The sequence below is a fragment of the Ambystoma mexicanum genome, chromosome 9 (genome assembly GCF_040938575.1).
Source record: "Ambystoma mexicanum isolate Mex_15411 chromosome 9, UKY_AmexF1_1, whole genome shotgun sequence".
Lineage (NCBI taxonomy): Eukaryota > Metazoa > Chordata > Amphibia > Caudata > Ambystomatidae > Ambystoma > Ambystoma mexicanum.
This window is the reverse complement of record NC_090931.1, coordinates 826,793,828-826,814,323: the sequence shown is the minus strand read 5'-3', so window position 1 is coordinate 826,814,323 and position 20,496 is coordinate 826,793,828. Positions and strand designations below refer to the sequence as shown.

General features: G+C 45.8%; 1 protein-coding gene across 1 annotated transcript in view; it reads left to right on the top strand.

The window, feature by feature from the left end:
• The window catches only part of ITGB2 (integrin subunit beta 2), a 588,196-nt gene that overhangs the window by 260,815 nt on the left and 306,885 nt on the right, over nucleotides 1–20,496 (top strand). The window contains exons 6-7 of the mRNA XM_069615850.1: nucleotides 6,410–6,651; nucleotides 8,170–8,325. Of these exons, the coding sequence (XP_069471951.1) occupies nucleotides 6,410–6,651; nucleotides 8,170–8,325 (398 nt within the window). The remainder of the gene's footprint in view (nucleotides 1–6,409; nucleotides 6,652–8,169; nucleotides 8,326–20,496) is intronic.

The window sequence follows — 20,496 nt, the reverse complement described above, 5'->3', positions numbered from 1 at the left end:
CGCTTCCCTCTGCTTCTTCCTCTTCCTTTGTCCCCCACTTCTCCTGTATCTCTGCCTGGGGAGTGTGGACTCAAAATCTCACAGCCGAGGGCCCCGGGATCCTCTGTGGCCATCAGGCCTCCACCTGACACCAAGCGGTGCCTCTGCTCGCTCCCACATAGGATATGCCACTTCGTTGGGAGCCTCGCTGTACAGGATGGCGCACCTCCCTCTCGCCTCACTTGCCATCCCCCGCTACCAGCTGCAATGTACTCGCTGTGGGGCCGGGGGGTCGCCAATCCTCCTTCCCGACACCTTCTCCTCTTATGTGCTGCGGGGGGCTGGCTCACTGGAGGGGGACGCGCCTGGGCTCCACCCGCTTGGAGCTGCCCACCATTTTGCCCAATGGCCGCTGGCACCTCCAGAGAGCCATAACTCCTGATTCCCTCGCCGGATTTCTCTGCAACTCAGGCAGCCGCTTCCTTTCCTCGCCCGAATGCCCAAGGTTAATTTTAGGGGTTCAGACTACATTATGGGGGTTATTTACTGGTCGAGACGGGATCAAGGGTCGGGAGATAAGCAGAGCAGCATCTGCTGTCGTCTCAGGCTAGCCACGCCCCCAATAAAGGACTTTCTTACAGACTGAGCGGTATTGACCTGTGGCATACCACAGGGTTTGTGCCTTTCAAAACTACTGTTTATTATATATAGGATATATTTATATGTATATATTAAAGTTAATGTTAAAGGTATTTGCACTGCGCACTGTCACCACCAGAGTGTATGTATATATATATATATATATATTTAGGTTAAAGGCATGCAATGATTTCACCAAATTTAAAATAACGTACAACATTTTTACCTAAACATCTTTACCTAAAAAAAGCACCAAATTTATTTAGATATATATATATGGGGTGGAGTAAGGGGGCTTAGGTGGGGAGGGGCCAAATACAAATAAAACAAATCAGTATTTTTTCAGTAAAAATGTTTAGTTAACAAAGTTTTCGTTCTTTTTTCATTCGGTAAAATCACATGTAACCATGTTAAACCCCTGTATGATCTACCGAGGGAATCTGGTGTCATGTTCCAAAATTATGCCGATGATACTCAGATCGTGTTTCCTCTGCGAGGATCCATACAAGATAATATGAGTTTTATCCATACTATCTTTCAGAAATTGTCAGATTGGATGACTGGTAATTGGCTAGGTTAAAATCATTCCAAAACTGAGTTCTTTCTTGTTCAGCTTCAAAGCGATGTAAATAATTGAATTATCCTCAGGAGATTGCTCTCCATGATTGCTCCATGTCATTGTTAGAGAAGGTAAAATCACTAGGAGTGCTACTGGATATGTCTCTCTCCATGTTTGGACATATCAGTAATACTGTAGGATCCACTAAGTTTCATATAATGAACCTGAGACAACTAGGACCTTTGCTATCTGAGGCACACTGTGCATAGCTAGGGCCATAATTGGAGCTAGTGTCAACTGCTGTAATGTCTTGTTTATTGGTTCTAAAAAAACAGCCTTTCCAATGCCTACAGAGGCTACAAAATATGTCAACTCGCATTAGTAAAAAGGGTCCTTAATGTGGCAATATTACTCCTGTGATCAAAAATCATCACTGGCTCCCTGTAAATGACAGGATCAAATTTAAGATACTTATACTAATTCACAGATTTATCTTCCGTGTATCCCGTGTATACATCAAATGATGCTTTTAGCTATATGTAGCTGCAAGACCACGTAGATCTTCCACAAGGCTAAAAATTGCACCTTCTACATTTCTGAGAAGCAGGTGCTTTGGAAGATCTTGTGTGGCATCTCTGGAACAATCTTCCATTGAGCATTCGAGAAATTTCTGATCATTTACTTTATAGGAAGGAAGAAATGTAACTTAAGCTTATTCGATAACTGCATTTTAATCTCCAGTAATCAACTGGTTTCTTTTTTAGGCATTTTCCGCGAAGTCCTGAGTGATGAGCAACCTATCTAGGTAGTAATGCATTTGAATCTCCTCATTGAAATTGATATGGAAGTGTGACAGCACCGGTTTAAACAACTGTTGTCACACTTAATGAAACATGCTTTACGCATCTCCTTGTCCCTGTTCCCAAATGATGCAGGCAAATGTGCCTAATATCGGTGCAATTCCAACCATTTCCCATTTGTGAACTTAGGATGAGCGTTACAATGCACAGAAATGCCCTCTTATTTTGCACAAATGCACAAGGTGGGTGGAAAAGGGCATCTGTATTCAGATGCCCTTTGAGAATAGGCACAACTATTTTTGTCATGAGTATTGAGATCCACTTGCGCTTCTCATCACTCACATGAAGTGTTTATGGACCATTTGGGTATGTCTATAGTGTACTGAGGGATAATGCAAGCAGAAAATAACGTTTTATTAGGTGTTTTAATTCTTCATAGGATTCTGCCAATGTTTCTAATGTTTATCTCCATCCACTTTTCTGTTGTCTTCCAGTACAAAAAAGGACCTTGTTCAAGGTCCTCTGTCTTGTTTTTAAGTGTCTTCATGGCCTGGCCTCTACGTATTTGGCCTCCAAAATCACTCCCTATCACCTGGGACAATCTCGTCGCTCTTCTTCCTGAAACCAGCTGGTCATGCCCACATCACACTTCCTCCGCAGAGGGGACAGATGCTTCTCTGTGTTCGGTCCTCGGGTTTGCAAAGTTCTTCATTCTGATCTTCGGAACCATGACTCTTTTTCAGTATTTCAGAAGAAACTTAGAACCCACCTTTTTCTCTGAACCTCCTTTATGCAGCTTTTTTTGCTTCCTCTCAGTTCAACACCTGTGCCCAGATACAGGGCCTCATTACAAGTGACTGGGCCTCATTACGGGTCCGGCGGTAACCCTGCCGGCGCTACTAGTGTGAATGGAGTTTAAAAAAAAAATACATTTTACTCCGATGACAAATTCAATACAGCAGATCGTTCACTTGTAAATATGAAAGCTATTACAATGATTGAAATTCTAATCAGTTATTAATCATTCCTGTGAAAACCTCAAAAAATGGTAAAATTCAGCACAAATATCTTTGAGACGTTACCTGATACCGAGAGCATGAGTGTACAATTCTTCACTGTCGTTAACATATGGCAGATCCCTGAGCGATTTGAAAGCGGAAGGCCGAGCCTTGGAAGTCCAGCGTTTGAGGATGGAATGAGGAGTCTGACCAAACAGTGGTATAGTACTTGCTATAAACTTCTATTTCTATCAACAAAACTACCTATCCCTAACTATAGGTGGTTTCCCTACCTCAAACAAACTAAAACTTGGACAGCCAAGAAGTCTGTGCAGTCTAAATCAAAAGTTCACCGTCCTGGTCCGAACTCCTATTCTATCCCTACCACTTAAACATAAATCCTAATCCAAAAAAATAATGATTTCTACAACCCAGGAGAATGACTCCCTTGGTATGGTACGAGTCTCTCAACGTTCAGCATTCTCAACACTTTCAGGAAATGTTCCATGGTTCAAAACAAAGGAGAGGGTTCCAAGGTTCAAGTTCCACAATATCCAGGTGGGGCTAGGAGAATGACTCTCTTCCTCTGTCTTGCTAGCCAGTTCTCTGAAAGCCTCCTCCAGGCTATCTTATTTTCTACTTTATTAACAAATCTTGTAGTTCCCTCCAAGGGCTTCTTCCGCCCTCTACTTTCTTTAAATTGCCCCCACTGGGACAGGGAAGAGGCTTGTCGTTTGCTCTTTGGTCTTTTCGAAAAGCAGTTTCTCTAGCACAGGGTTGGAACAAAGGATTCTATTCTTCCTCTTTTTTTAGCGAAGACGAGTATCCCGCTGGGATCAATGGGGCACTGACTCTTGGCGAGATCTGGTGTTGACGAAAAAGAAGACAACCCCTTGCGTAGTGTCATGTGTCTCAAACCGTATCTCCTGGCTCACAGGCAAGTGCCCAGGAGGCTGGCAGTTTCCAGGCTGTACACCAGGAGGATATTGTTCTCGCCAAGGATGGTCTTGAAGAACCCTGGATCTTTTCGAGGGCAACTTCTAAAGGATACGTGTCATCGGTTTTTGGAGGCAGAGGTCCGAGCACCAGCCCAGAGTTTAAAGTAAGTCTCTTTCGTATATGTTTCGACTTTCACTTACATATCCTGCGGCTCCCTTCCGGCCTTTCTCCAGTTTCAAACCAGCTCCAGGAGGGATGCTTGTTCGCTGGAGAGAACACCGAGATCCAGACAAACAAGACTCACACAGGAACTGTTGCCCAATGAGCACTGTTCCCTAGACAGCCTAACGAGAGTCTGTGAGGTGGAGTTCGGTCCTAGGAGGGACACACCAGTGAGAGGTGGTGGCCGAGAAGGGGAAGAGAGGAAACTCCTCTCTGAGCCGATATCACTGGGCAGAAAACATGCTGGAGCGTGCCTGAAGGAGCGGCGCGTAGGCCGTCTTAACCGTAGTGGCTGAGACAGGAGAAAAGAAGGAACTCTTCTCAGGGCCGATACCACAGAGCAATTAATACGCAGAAGCATATCCAGAAAAGCAAGAGGCATGCATGAGAGCCATCCTGACAAATGTGAGAGAAGCACAGAAGGAGAACACCAACCCGGTGACGCATCCCCTATACAAGTAAGGTAACGGGGAGAGCGGGAGACCTGGGGAGAGAGGCAGAGATAACAATTGGCATAATCAAACTCAACACAGTACAGAAACCAAATATAACGATTCAAGTAATCTTACTCTTCACAGTAACAAGGAGAGTGGGGATAACTACTGGGCTAATTCTGCTCATCCCAGTAACAAGGAGAGTTAGAATAACTACTGAGCTAATCCTACTTATCCAGTAACAAGGAGAGTGAGACTAACTACTGGTTGAATCCTACTCATCCGAGTAATAAGAATTGTGAGAATAACTGCTGGACTAACCATACTTGTACCAGTAACAAGGATTTTGAGAATAGTTACTGTGGGCATCATACCAGTGAGAGGACCAGTAATTAAGAGAATTATTTCTGTGGATCTCATACTCATCCCAGGGAGAGGATCAATAATCAAAAGAGTAAGAATCACGATTGGGTTCATCATACTCGTCCCAGTGAGAAAGCTAATAGCCAAGAGAGTGAGAAAGCCAGTAACTAAGAGAGTGAGAACTAATAATGGGGTTACCATTGTTGCTGTAGTGTGAAAATGAGTGACACAGAGGGTGAGAGTCAACCAGAGAAAGAGAGACGTTTATCTACGTCTAAGAAAAGCCAAGAGAATCAAAGACCAAGACGAGGAACTTTGATCAAAGGGATATTTCAACACCAGGGAAGGCAAAACCAAAGGACTGGGAAAATCCCCTTTTTGAACTGAACAAGCTAGTGCACAAGATAGCTAACAACTATCTGACGATTCATTATTAAAAAGGAACTGAGCTAAGAAAGCTGATCCACGAGACGGGAGTCATTCTCCTGGACTTTAGTTGTTTGTCTTAGTGGTAGGGTCAGTATAGTTTAGTTTTGAACCGAGGGCAGACTTTACTTTTGGACTTCACAAACTGACGATGAGCACCCTAGTTAGTTGTGTTAGGTAGGGAACCCCATAGATTAGGGACAATTAGGTATTTTCTTATTATTTGAATAAAAGCATCTTGAAAATGACCACTTCGAGTCTGTCTCCTCCTTCTGACCCACCACACTGTCCTAATACTTGAATGCTCTTCCCTGTCCTTTATTCTCAAATATCAACATGCTTATTTATAACTATTTATAACAGTGCATGTTAATGTTCAACAGCATTAAGGAGTGACCTATTGTCAGAAACGATAATACCTCAAAGTACGGCATGAAAAATATTCATACCCCACTCTTGGGAGGTTCACATTGAGGCCACTTGCATTTTCCGGCTGTGATGGTTGTTTGCTTTTCTGGATAAAAGTTGTTCTTCAGTGGTGTGCTTTGTAATTCTCAGAATAAATGCAAAGTGTCATCACCAATGTCTGACTGTGTCCATCGTGTAGCTTAGCTACCTGGCACTCTTGCTAGGGATGCCTTCATAAATTGTGTACATTTTGCATTCTGTTAAGGTCTTTTGGTTCCAGACAGATTGTGCTTCCTTTGGGATGAACACATTCCTCTACACAGTTTATAATTTGCTCATATACATTGAAAGCCAAACGTTAAAGGTCATGCATAAGTGTTAACATATAATGAAACATTCAGAATAAAAGTGGAAAATATCAAAATAAAAGACATTAACCAAAGAGTTCCAAATATTCTAAATTGGAATCTGAATGTGGAATTGGATCTGAGTTGGGATGCCAAATAATATGGAATGGTAGCCAAAATGGTAGAATTCTAAGTGGCATAAACATTCTTGGGATGGACACCATTTCAATCTCTTTTGAGCCTCCAGACTCTCATGGCATTTGTCTTTTCTCTGCTTTGCTCCATTTTGCTCTAGGATTTGGATCCTTTGTGGATAAGACGGTTTTGCCGTTCGTAAACACTCACCCAGACAAACTGAAAAACCCGTGCACAGACCAGACAGTCGTATGTCAGCCTCCGTTTGCTTACAAGCATGTGTTGAGTCTGACAGGCGATGGGACAAAGTTCCAAGAAGAGGTCGGAAAACAGAACATCTCCGGAAACCTGGATGCACCAGAGGGGGGCCTCGATGCTATGATGCAGGCTGCTGTATGCGGGGTAAGGGTCGCCCATGCAGGGCTATGTAAATGTTATTGATACGTGCATATACAAATGTGGTCCAGTGGGAAGCCTCAAATCTTTGATGTCAGAGGATGTAGGTTGGCTAATGGTCCACGGTATAGAGCGCGACATACATTTTGCATATACGTGCATACATAAAAGCTGCTGATTGAGATTCCAAAATCACTTCTTTTATTTCGTATAGATAATTAGGAACATTTCCCACAGAGTCAATGTTAAGGTGTATTGATGGTCAGCATTTCATGGATATTCCATCAAAATTAAAATATATTTGACTTTGCTAGAAGACGTGTATAATGTACCCAGCTATCCAAATCTGGCTAGTTAATACTGGCATTTGTCAAACAGTGATTCAGCTGCACAAATCACTTGTTCAAAAATTGCAATTTACAAATTGAACTAGCACTATTAAACTTAGAAATTGAAGAAACATGGCAATAAAAACAAAAGAGAGTTGATTGTATCACTTTTATGATGTTTCCTAAAGTTTGGAAATGTAGTTATAGAAACAGCTCATATTTGGTTCCTGTTATGTCTTCGTCTGAATTGGCTACTGGCCATTGTTCAGCTGAATACTAAAATATGTAGTTAGGCACTGCCCCAATCAAAATAGATGGAATGACTGGAAATGACAAATGTATGAGTAGATCCAATACCAAAAAGTCAGTTTCCATGCTCTCATTTACTTGATGTTCACCTTTGTCTTGTTATTGATGGACGTCATGTATTGTTGGCAATAATGAAAGCAAGGCTTAGATTGGAAAAGGAGTTCCCTCTGTGGATGGATCCACGGAGGAGAGTTGGTAAAGAGCATGGCCTCTAGGCACTTCTCCCACTCCTGGCCGCTGGTAGGAGGAGATGACAATGAAATCCCTGCTCCCATCCGCATGTTGGTTTCCTGGGTTTTGTGGGCCAATCAATGGGAATTCCCCCAAATATCTGGAAAAAAGCTGAATGCACATTTACTGCGCATTCCGCATTAATGCCATAATCCCGAACAGGGGAGCGGGGGTGTCACTGCTCCCCTTGTTTGGCATGGGGTTTGTGGGTTGCGGGGGTGTCGCCTGATTCCATGACATTGGAAGCAGAGGACAGTAAAGAAAGAAAAAAAAAGGTTAAAAATAGAAAAAAGCACCTTGCAGCTCCGACCCACATTATTGGTAGTGAACTGATGCTGCAGGGGTACAGGACAGTCGGCGGGACACTTCTGTGTGTCCCACCGAAAAAGGTAAGTGGAGGGAAGGGGGAGGGGGACGCGGGATGGCAGAAAGTGAGGTGATGTAAGCGAAATGTAAGAGTAAAAACTGAAAAGGGGCAAACATAAAGAAATAGAGACTTTGTATTGAATAACCAGTCTAATGTACAAACAGTCTAATAAAACATATACAGGTAGATATTGCTTGTTGGAGACTGTTGTTTCGAAGGCTATACAATTCATAGTGTGAAGTAATAACGTTGTTTAACTTCACCAATGCCAATTTGTCTTTTTTTCAGAATAAAATTGGTTGGCGCAATAATACACGTTTGCTGGTGTATGCTACCGATGATGGCTTCCATTTTGCTGGGGACGGGAAGCTAGCAGCCATTCTGACCCCAAACGATGGGCGATGTCATCTGGAGGATAATCTCTATAAAATGAGCAATGAATTTGTAAGTTTTCAGTTAGAGGGAAACCTCTCCAATATGGGGAGGGGTGAGTAGGTATCCGGTGTGAACCTAGAGAGTTGTACAACTCCTTGCAGCTTTCTCCCAAAATAGCTGTGGTACAAAAAGCTTAACATTCCAACTCCATCGCCTAGTTTTCCCAAATGAAAGCTATTTTGGATTCAGTTGCTCTCCCCAGTGAATCTGCATGCTGTTATTTCAAAACCTTTCCTGCTTGTCCTCCAAGAGGATGCCGCCGGACTTGCAAATTTTTCAGGCCCCTGGCAATGGGGAAATACAGGGCCATTACAACCCTGGAGGACCCTGTATTTCCCCATTGCCAGGCGCTGGAATTTATCTCTCCCCATTCCCAGGGGAGGACTGTACCACCGGCACCATACAGAATGGTGCCGGTGCTACCGTCAGTGTCTGCTCGCGGGTGCCGGTACGCCCGCCAGGTCAGACAGTAACTGTTGTTACCGGACCGGCAAGCTATGAGTTTTGCTTGCCGGTCCGGTAACAACAGTACCGGCAAGCTTACCGGTACCGTTGTTACCGGACCGGCAAACTTGTAATGAGGCCTTATGTATGCATTTTACTGTGGCATCTATCAAGCGTGAACCTGGGTTTGAGTAACAGCGGAGTACTGTGCATGTAGCGGGGCCGAGATGGTACAGTATTAATTGAGTAGCGGTCAAGAGTACGATTGCTACATTATTTGCAAGAGTATGGGAAAGTGGCATTATAAGAGTAGAGGTGGGATTGGCAGAGTGGAACATGTGTTTGGAGCACGGTGGGCATTGATCCTCAAAAGTCAAGAATCACGTTTTAGGGGTGCAGGGCTACCAATGCAGAGATGTTTGGTGTGGTGGAGGGGGGCATGTTTCATTTTGATGGTGATGATTTTCATACCATAAGAAACCTCGTATACAGGTATTTTACTTGTTATATATTGTGTCGTTGTATGCAAGAAAGCTAACATCTGGTGTTGCAATTATTGCCAGACGTAGGACATTTAAATCCCAGACTAGTGTCAAAGCCCATGTACACGGGCCAAAGTGCGTAAGGAAGGGAATTCTTTAATATTGTATTGTTTATTTATAAAGCGCTTAGACACAAAATGAGTGCTTCAAAGCGCTTCAAGACAGGAGGGGAACATGGGAATACAGTCATTCATAAGGCCTTGGAAATTTCAGAATGATATACAATAATAATAATCATACTAGGCCTGACGACATTTCTGCTAATTCAAGTGCGTTAACTGGTAGTTGGGTGCGCAGGGAGGAGTGAGAGGGGGGAACAAGTATAACAGACTGACAATAATGCAAGTGCATGACCAGCAGTTAGGATAGGAGGGGACATGCACAGGTTATTGTGCCTTTATAATGTGCCACTAACACAAGTGTTTCAGGTACACAATGTCAGGGGGAATTCAAGGGGGGGACAAGGAACAGACAGACAACAAACCTATTGGGTAAAATGCATACAGTTCGTGTAAGTGCCAGAAAAGAAGTGCGAGGCATGGGTGAAGGGAAGCGCCCTGCTCCAGTAGGGCCATGTTAAGTGCTGAGGGTTATCTCATAGGCAAGTGCGTAGTGCTGCAAGGAGTGCGGGGGCCCGGAGGCAAGTGCAGGGACTGCCTGGGACCTGTAAGGTTCTGAGGTGAGCCAGGCGACCAGTCAGCTAGCTGAGCACAGGGAGGTGGTAGCAGGTAGAGGAAGGAAGGTCAGCAGGGGAGAGGTAAAGAGATGTCAGAGGAGAAGAGGAAGATCTTGAGGAGTTTCTGGAATTTAAGGAGATCCGGCTCAAGATGGAGAGAGGCAGGGAGACTGTTCCAGAGGAAAGCCCCTTCAAAAGATAAGGATCTACCCTGACTGTGAATACATTCTGTGGTGTATTTGATTGGAATTGGTTGTAATTTATGTTAATGCAGAACAAAAAAAATCAAAAGAAATCACACAGTAGGACCACTATTTATTTCCTAAGGCAACATCTTCCTGCAGCAGTGACAGTAGGTGACAGTAGGCGTAGCGGTCAGTCTCTTAAGGTACAGTAGATTTTCATTCACACAGCAGGACCACTATATGTTTCCGATGGCAATAGCTCCCTCTCGCGGTGACAACAGGTGAAGTGGGCAGTCTCTACTGCACATGACTGCATGGGACAAAAATACATCTGGCCTTTTTTTATATTGAATGGTATGCTGATAATTGTGGTTTTTAAGTTTTGTAATGGATACAGCAGGCCCTGAATAATATTCAGTTTATAGTGGTAGTCACTGAAGTGAGATAGGTGATGGGAACATTTGCATTGACCTTTGACCAAGTCTGCTATTGCATGAAAGATAGCCTTGACAGGGGCTTCTGAAGAATAGGGTATGACACAGAGCAATGCATTTCCCCTGACTTTGTATATTAGACCAGGGCCTAGCTAACTGCTTGTAAGTTGGATTCTGGGATGCAGAGCTTGACTCTGTGTAGCAGCGAGAGCTTAGGCCAGGCATGTTTCCTTAGTAACGTGCATTTTGAAGGTGATGTGACAGTTTCATGTAAAAGGCATGGAGTCAGCTGAGTGGAGATATGTTTGTAATTCCTGTCTGTGTGCCAGGTGTGGATGTGTGCTGTTGTTTGTGAAGTGGGTGTATTTTGTTCTGGTGGGGTCGAGCTTCAGGTAGGCATTTGACTGCCATCATCGAATGACGTAGGTGTAATCTGTCAAATAGTGGTTGATGTTGTTGGTTGACGAGACCTACAAGCAGAAGTGAGGGTCGTCAGTGTGTAGGTTTGTGAAGCTTCTGAGATCAGTGAGGAGGATGAATGGCTATGTTCAGAGACTGAAGCTCATGGGAGTGATTATTATCCCCATGGAACATAGCAGGAAGCTGTTAAGAGTAGTAGGCATTGAGGGTTTCTGCTGGATGAACTGCAGCTGCTTACCCATGTTTGGAATTTTAGCAATTTTACTGATTTATTGTTTATGCCTATGAAGGCATTGGGGATACGTATGAGTCCCTGATGGCCAAAGGTTCTTGCATTCCAGGCAGGAAACTCCATAAGCAAAACAGGAATATTTCATACATGTATATAGCAACCTAGATAAGATAGTAGTTCTTGATACAGTTGAAGATAAACTTAATTAGTGATAAGATGCATGTCTCAGGAGACAGTGAACAAATTGATTGTCTGGTATTGTGACAAATCAACTTCTGCGGCAATAGTAGTCCAGGGATGAATATCGGTTTCTAAACCAACAATCAGCCCCACACCTCCAGTACACCAGAAGGGATCCGAACAGATTGGAATACAAGTCAATTATAAACCTCCTTGTCCAATTTTGGTAACGTGGACGGAACGGCAGACTTATCTCTGCAAGGTCGTGGATCGTTGGTTAGTTGCAACACAGCGAAAATACAATTATTACCCATTGATAAAGGGGACTGTCCGGTCAAGGTTGTATAAAAATATCTACTTTATTATTATTAGAACAGACAGTTCTAGCACACTACAAATACAACCCACCCTGTAAAGGAACACAGAGCACAGACAGTTTCACGAAAGAAAGGGACGCACTCTGGATACTGACAGGAGGGTAGTCGGTAAAGCAGTCAGTCCTAACTGTTCAAGATTATTTGGTTTCAGCACCAAGGGAGCAAAGGGTTGTACATGTCACTAGGGGCCTTCAGAGAAGGACCAGAGGGACAGAACCACAATGTGCCTGGTGCTTGAGATGTTCTTGATGCTTGACAGCGTCGAGTCAGTTCCAGAACTCTTTGCAGCTCCTGCGACAGAGTTCAAGACAGGAGACAGCTGCGGGTATCAGGCGGCAGGCAGTTCGGCAAGCGAGGCTGGATGGACGGCTACAGGCTCGCCTACACGGCGGCTCAGGGTCAATAATCGGTGTCGCTGTGCTGGTTGGCGGATCTGGAACACTGGTCGAGGCGTCTCAGATGGCTTTAGTGACTGCAGCGTGACAACGGTCAGTGGTGCAGCCGGTCGCGGTTCGAGGGTTCGACTGACTCGAAAATGTCCTTGAAAGATGGACTCTGGTTGATGCTTGTGTGGCACTCCTAGCTTCTTCGCAGGGCTTGTAGCGTCCTTTCAAGGCAGACGGCCCAAAGCTGAGGAGAGTGTTTGCAGGCAACAACCTTGTCTTTTGTTCAGAGACTCTCTGGCACTTCTCACCTAGGAAGTTTGTTGGCAGAACATAGCAGGGCATGCTGTGTGCTGGCTGGTTACTGGTTCTGGAGCTGCTGGATGGGTCCTATGAGTCTGGTATCTCCCTCTGTTCCCTGGGAGATGTTTAGGGGAGGGATACTGCATCCCTCTTGGAATTCCTGGCCTTCCTTCACTGGCAGAAGCTGTAAGGTAGACTGCATCTTCAGCCAGAATCCAATGCTGAGTTCTTCTTTCCTGCTTCTGGTGAAGCCTTCAGATTATCTGCTAAGTGAGGGGTTCAGCCCTCTTTTAAAGCCAAATGGGCACCAATGATTGGTGCAGGATAAGCCTACCTTAAGGACCCAATCCGAGGTCCCCACCAACAATCTTCGGTTATGCATGAGGTCAGGACCAGAGTGCTTTGCAACAGGAAAGGGAGGAGGTGACACCATGTACTCCTAAGTCCCACCCATCTTCCTGTCTGTTTTAGATCAAAGTGTCGCTCTGGTTAACTGAGCCCTCTGTGGCTCTGGATCAAAGCGCATGTCTCCCTTAATGTTTGTGATGAGAGCAGACTTCCTGTCTCCCTTAAATCACATACCTCTTCCTCTGAAAGGGGTCCGCTCTGCAGGGGTTGCCTGCGGTCTTGGTGGACCCTGACATGCCATTCAGTGTCCTTCATACAGAGGGGTGGGAACTTGCTTCATGTTGACACACTGCATATCAAAGAGGTGTTAGCCCCGCCTTCCTGTTGTCTGTCCTGCGACCAAGCCCCTTTAGCAGGCTTGCCTCAGTTAACTCTCAATAGTATGCACTGTCACCAGCTGAACTGGACAATAAGGGATCAGATCCATGGGGTCTTTGATATTTTAATTAGGCTGCCCGTGGCCGAAGGAAGGTGTGCCTTCCCCCTTCTTGAGATGCTTTGATGTACCCGTGGCTGTCACCTTCCAGCTGAACATGACAGGAGAGGATGGTTCCTGTAGGCTGTGTCCTCCTGGAGTACATGTAACTAAGCGTTTCATGCAGTGAGCAGGGACAATATGTGCGGATGGCCTCACGCGTTTTTGGAGGTTCATCTCCCATCATTCATTTTCATAAAAATCAAAAAGCCCAGGCGAGCGCACCCTCCCCATGCCACCAAAATCGAACTCCACCATCCTGTGTTACAACTTACTTCTGTCCCTTACACTACAACTAAAGCAAGTTCCTTCTTCAGGAGATGGCTCCCTTCTCCTGATCTTTGGGTAGTGTTCAAAGAAATGTTCTCTTGAACAAAGGGTGCCAGGTGGAATGACACCCTTCACCTGGCTTGCAGATTTCACACAATTTTTGCACAACTCGAAGTCCTGGACCAGGAGAATGACTCCCTTCTCCTGGGATTGATCTGTACAGCTCACAATAAGGTAAGGGGGGAATGACTCCAAAGGGTATATTCCAGGGGCTTTAGTTTCTTCTCCAGGAGAATGACTCACTTCTCCTGGTGTTTGAAAAACACTTTTTCCTGTCTTTCCACTTGATATATATTTTGCCACTCTCTCTCTCCGTATTAGCAAAGCCCCAAACCCTTCTCTCGTGATAAAGGGGCTTAGCTTTGCTACTCCGACGAGGAAGTCCTCCTCGGATGCCCAATTCACTTATGTTGGGGTCTCAGTCCCTTCTCTGGTAGCCAGTGGGCTTATTGCTGCCACTGTAACGAGGAGGTTCTCCCTGAGGTTCTCCTCGGATAGTTGGTTCACTATTGTTAAGGTCCCTAACCCATCTCTACTGGTTAGTGGGCTTATTGTTGCCACTGTGACGAAGCTGTCCTCGGATGCTTGGTTCGCAATTGTTAGGGTCCCCGACCCGTCTCTGCTGGTCGGTGGGCTTATTGTTGTCACTGTGATGAGGAACCTCTCCTCGGAGGTTGGGTTCATAATTGTTAGGGTCCCTGACCCATCTCTGGTGGTCAGTGGTCTAATGCTGTCCAGTAGTTTTATTTGTTACTACTGGGATGAGGGAGATCCTCCCTGCACTCTATACAGTTCTGTTCCCCAACAGTTCTATAGTTGCCACTGGCGTGAAAAACATTACGTTGTGTCCCCCTCTCCTCCACCCTCTGTATCCCTAACTGGTCTCCTGTGCCTCCCTTGACCTTCTTGTGGGATGTGGGCGGCACATCACTGGTGCTTGCTGGGATGGGGTTCCTTGTCGGCGGCTTCCTCTTCTGCTCTTCCCGTCTGCTTCGATGGTCCTGATGCATCTCTGCGGTCCTCTGCTCCTCACGGTCTTAGCTTCGCTCTTGGACCCGATGGTCCACCTTGTTGCGATCACACCACTGCTTCTTCTGTTTCGGCCTCGCAGTTGTGTCTGCTCCTGTCAGACCCACAATGGACTCTCGCAAGCCTGCAGCTGGTGTCCTCTGAGTTCGAAACTCTCGTGCTCCAGTGGGATCCTGGCTTCCCCGCGATCGGACACACATTAGCCCATCCTCTCTTTCCTTTTTATCCCTGGGACTCCACCCCGGCAGTGTCCACACCTGTAGTCAATAGGCCTCATTACGAGTGTGTCGGTCCAGTAACAACGGCGCCAGTAAGCCTACCAGCATTGTTGTTACTGGAACGAGCCTGCGGGCGGGTGCTGTTCCACCTGCCAGATCAGACCTGGCGGGTGGGACGGCACCCGCCTGCAAACTTTTTTGGAAGCATCGGCACCAGTGCTTCCATCATCCCCATTCCCATTGAGTCCTATGAAATGAGAATGGGAATTAACAATTGCTGCCCCCTGACTTACCGGACCGCCGGGGATGTAATGCCCCGGTTATTCCGGCAAGTCAGGCAGCAGTAATTCATTACGGGTCTGGAGGCTACCTGCCGGTTTTACCTGCATGGTTAGCGCCCCATCCATAGTGAGGCCCAATGTCTCTTGGCATTCCTCATGCCTATGGTGAGCCATGTCAGGAGTGAACATAAGCGCTACCCTTAACGAAACGCTAGAACTGAACTATCCCCCAGTCCTTCCAAAAATTAAACAGGATCTAGCTAGGTGGGACTCACTGACTCTGTCGCTTACGGGTAGGATAAATGCTTTCAAAATGAATTCCCTTCCCGAAGCTGATCTATCTGGCCATTTTGTTAGCCACAGGTCCTTTACTGCAAATGTTCAAATAGCTAAACACACATATATCCAAATTCATCTGAAGGGGCAAGAAGGCACGGCTCAAGCTGTTAGTACTACATGCCTCCAAGGTGGATGGGGGCTGGCTCTCCCGGTATGGAGGGTATACTATCAGGCTGTTGTTGGGCCAAGCAGTGGCTTAAAATGGAGGATACGACCAGCTGGAAAGTAATGGAGCACTCCGGCTGGCCCCGTTCTCCCCATCAGAGGTCGTGGCCATCCTACCGGCCAGACTGTCAGGCCGGATCAGGGCCCACCGTTAATTGGCCTGACCCTCACACAGTGGAACAAGATGAGGTCAGCATTAGGCTCGCCCACCCAAGTCGCACCGGTTTGGATCAGCATCAGGGCACTTTTGTCAAATGGCATCGACCACAAATTAAACTCCAAACAGGACATAGTATGGCTGCATGTTAGAGTGATGAACCTCTTTGAAGGAGATACCCCACTGGCTTTTCCTGAAGCTAGGCAGTTGTTGGAGATTGCAGAGGTATATTGGCTTAGGTACAGGACCCTGGTATCCAAGATCAACAAGCACACTACTGAACATTCCCGCCAGGCTGGGCCAACCACGGGAGAATTAGAAATGGAGCAAAACACAGCGACCTTTCCACACCTGCGCATATTCTACACCATCTGCATTCCTAACAATGTGGGGAGGAACCATTCACTAGCACAAATGTGGTCTAGTGATCTTGGATTCACGCTCGACTCAGGGGATATGTATGACTTTTTTGCTGACATCCCTGTGGTTTCGTTTAACATTAGAAATAGGGAAATTCAGTTCAAAATGATTCAAAGATTGATTTACAAGCCTAGCAAGCTATATAAGATGGGCCTCATGCACACCCCTGCATGTTGGCCGCGTTGTGGGGGGGTGGGTTTGATGGGGCACATCCTGTGGTCTTGTCCAGTGATTGAGGCATACTGAAGCATGATCCATAGACAGGTTGCACCCATTAGCGGCACTGATATCGCATTGGCCCCGGGCCCTATGTTCTTTGGAGTCCAGAGGGACGAATGGCATGAAAACTCAATGACTTGCAAGCTAATCCACATAATGCTCTTTGCAGCCTGCAAACTTTTGATTATCCACTGAAAATCTGATATCTCTCCCACCAAGTCCCTATGGAGAGCTCTCTTTGCCAACCTCTGCTCATTAGAAGACAGTTCTTTTAAGCAACTCTCTAGTTAGAGGCAAGCTGACCGCATTTGGGATTTGGTAGACCCATACATCTCTTTGCCAACCTCTGCTCATTAGAAGACAGTTCATTTAAGCAACTCTCTAGTTAGAGGCAAGCTGACCGCATTTGGGATTTGGTAGACCCATACATCTGAATCGCATGTTACAGTTCACCTTGGGGGGGCCCTGTCTCTCAGAACGGAGGTGGGACTTGGAAGTGATGTGAACAAGGAGCTGTGTATGGGTGGTATCTGCAATGGATCCATCTGGTCTTGACACTGTGCCTTCAGGACACTGTTACCTGGGTAGGGCGTGGAATCGACACATCAGTCTCCAAATGGGACTTACCACTTGGTGAGTGGCAGACTTTACCTGCAATAGACTACTTCCTTTGCTACATCGTATATTTTGCAGGAGTGCATATTGTGAGAAACCAGAAGGTGTCTCACCCACTAGTCCCCGGGTATCTGTCATCCAGGTGGCCAGGACACGGCCATGGCTATTGGATCCAGTTCCTGGGGGTGGACCAGTGTGGGAGGATCACTTGGGTGAGGGATCTTTGTGGAGTGGGAGTGGGACACCGGATGGTGAGATGAAGTTTCTCCTTGCCTGTAATACCTTTACCCCATCCTACCAGGTAGTATATTTAGGAACTCTACCCTCCCTCTCACTTTTACAATACAAACACATTCTCACAGACAGCCCGATATGAGAAAAAACAGACTAACACCCGAGCAGTATACCTGACATGTCCCAATACAATGGTCAGGTGAGGTCAGGCAATCGCTAACCATCACACACATCTGACTTCCATTAAGCTTCCCCACATGGATAAAAGGCAGAGCATGAGAGCACACTCTGAGCAAGGCAAAGCACACGAGGAAACAGCAGTTTCGACATGGCAGCTGAACGAGAGAGGAAAGATGGCAAAACAGAAGGGGATAGCAAGGAGGGAAGTTCCCTTGACCTTTTCGACAAGGAACCATTACTTTCCAGAAACCTTGAGAATATAAAGCATAAACACAGGAAACCAGGCTGATGAATCCTGCATTGTGTGTCGGAGATACCCGGGGTCCTCCTGCGTCAATAATCAAGGCAGGGAGAATCACCAGCCATCATGGTACCATCCTTGTCTCCAAGAACAACAGCGTCAGTGAAATCAACACAGCCGGTGAGTTGGGGAGACCGATACAAGACTGGTCTGTGTTGAAGTCAAGGTTGCAAGCAGCAACATTGTATGGCAAGCGCTGGAACAAACAGAGTGGTCTGGCACCGCGTGGATGCTCAATCGAAGGTCTCTGTAAGGTATCCAGCTGAGAAGTGGCAAAAGTGAAAGTGAGAAAAATATCAAGAAGATAACGTGTAATTGTGAATCAAAGTGGTCCTGCAATGGGTCGAGCAAAACCCTGCGCAAAGTTGAAAGTCTTTGATTTTGATCAAGTAGAGAAATTCGGTCTGAGCACGGCAGATGGAGACCAATTGAAGATTTTGTGTTAAAGTGGGTCTGAGCCCGGGGGAGGACTACCCGGGGTGAAGAGTAAAACACCCAAAAATTTGTATATGTGAAATATTTAGTCCTAGTCCGTGGAAGGAGATATGAGAAACCTGAAGGTGTCTCACCTGCTACTCCCTGGGGATCTGTCATCCAGGTGGTCAGGACACGGCCATTGCTTTTGGATCCAGTTCCTGGGGCTGGACCAGTGCAGGACGATCACCTGGATGAGGGGTTTTCGGAGAGTGAAAGTGGGACACCGAAGGGTGAGGCGCGTATCCCTTTCCTTGTAACACCTTTTCCCCATACTTAGGAACTCAACCCCCCGCCTTTCCTGACATGAACACTTTCTCACGAACCGTTCACCGTGAGCGACAATGGACTAACACCAGAGCTGTATACCTAACATGTCCTAAAAAGTTTGGTCAGGTAATTATGGATCATTACAGAGACCTGACTTCCATCACACTTCTCCATAGGGATAAAAGGTAGAGCACAAAAGCACACTCTGAGCGAGGCAAAACACACGAGGAAACAGCAGTTCCAAGATGGTAGTTTAATACAAGGAGAAAGACGGCGAGAGACCAGAGAAGGTTGGAAGGAGGGAAGCACCCTTGACCTGCAAAGACCGTTACTTTTGTGAGCCTTGGAAAGTAAGAAAACGAAGACCATAAACGGAGGCTGATCAAACCCGCACAGTGTGTTGGAGGTACCCAGGGCTCTCCCGTGTTGATGACCAAAGCGGGAGGAGCGATTGCCACTGTGGTACTGTCCTTGGCGCCTACAACAAAGCAGCGTCAGAAAAGACAACACAGCCGATGAGTCAGAGAGACTGATAGCAAACCAGCTTGTGTTTTGAACCAAGGTTACAAGCTGCAATATTGTATAAAGAGAACAGTGTGTGAGGCGTTTGGGATGAGCAATGTGAACATAATTGGAAGCAAAGGAAGTAGTTGAACTTTATACCATACACACAGTGGTCCGGCGCCATGTGGGTGCTCATTCGAAAGTCTCTGTTAGGTATTCAACTGATGCTGATTGCGAGAGAAAGAAATATTGAGATTGAAGTGGTTATGCAATGGGTCAAGCTAAACCCTGAACACATTCAACATTCTTTGATAATTTAATGCACATCACAATTGAGGGAGACTAATTGAATTAAAGAAAGAGATCTAAGCCCGGCAGAGGGGGTCCAGGGTGAACCGTAAATCACCCGAAAGATAATTCTCTGAACCTTGTTTTGAAAGGGATCTGAGCCCGGAAGAGGGGGATCCAACATTGAACTTTTGTTAAGAAAAGGATCTGAGCCCGGCAGAGAGGGATCCGGGGTGAACACTGAGTCACCCGAAAAATAATTCTCTGAAACTTGTTTCGAAAGGGATATAAGCCCGGAAGAGGGGGACCCAACTTTAAACCTTTGTTAAGAAAAGAATCTGAGCCCGGCTGTGGGGGATCCATGGTGAACACCCAAGTTGAATACTGGTGAAAAGGAAAAGAACATTTGCGTGTTGGTTTCGGTACAGCAGACCCTCTTTGTCAAGAGACTTGCAAGAAGTAAAGAGACTTGGACACAGAAGGTCGTGAAATGTGAAAATTGAACTGTATCCTCGTGTTGCCGAAGCCAGAGTGTGTGCTTTACTCGAGTGACCCGCCTTGCTCCAGGCTGAAAATGTGGGGAAGGGAGGGCAGTGGCCCGAGCATCCTGACATATTATTTTGTGAACACTTCTTTCTTTTTCATGAACATTACCCCACAATATTTGTAAATTAATGCCAAGGATTGGCAATAGTTTTTTTTAGTATAGGGCCTTTTATTGCATTATTATTATTTGAGTAGCTTGCTCCCATCTGTAGATTTAGGTTTAGATAGGCATTTATTACACCCTTGTGCAAGTTCAATAAACACCCTTGAACTGTGATCACTTGTGTCTGTCTTACTATTGCCACCATGTGTTCCTTACAGAGACCAATTTAAGATTTTGTGTCAAAATGGGTCTGAACCCAGGGGACAGCAAATCACTCGAGAAGTGGTATATGTGAAATCCTAAGAAGAAAGGAACTTTAATGTCTGCTGTGTTGCATCAGCCTCTCCGAAATAAGAGACTTTGAATGGCAAAGAGATTTTGCCACAGAAAGCCCTGATGTTGAAGTTTTGAACTGCATCTTTGTGCTAGAGAAGCCAGGGAGTGTGCT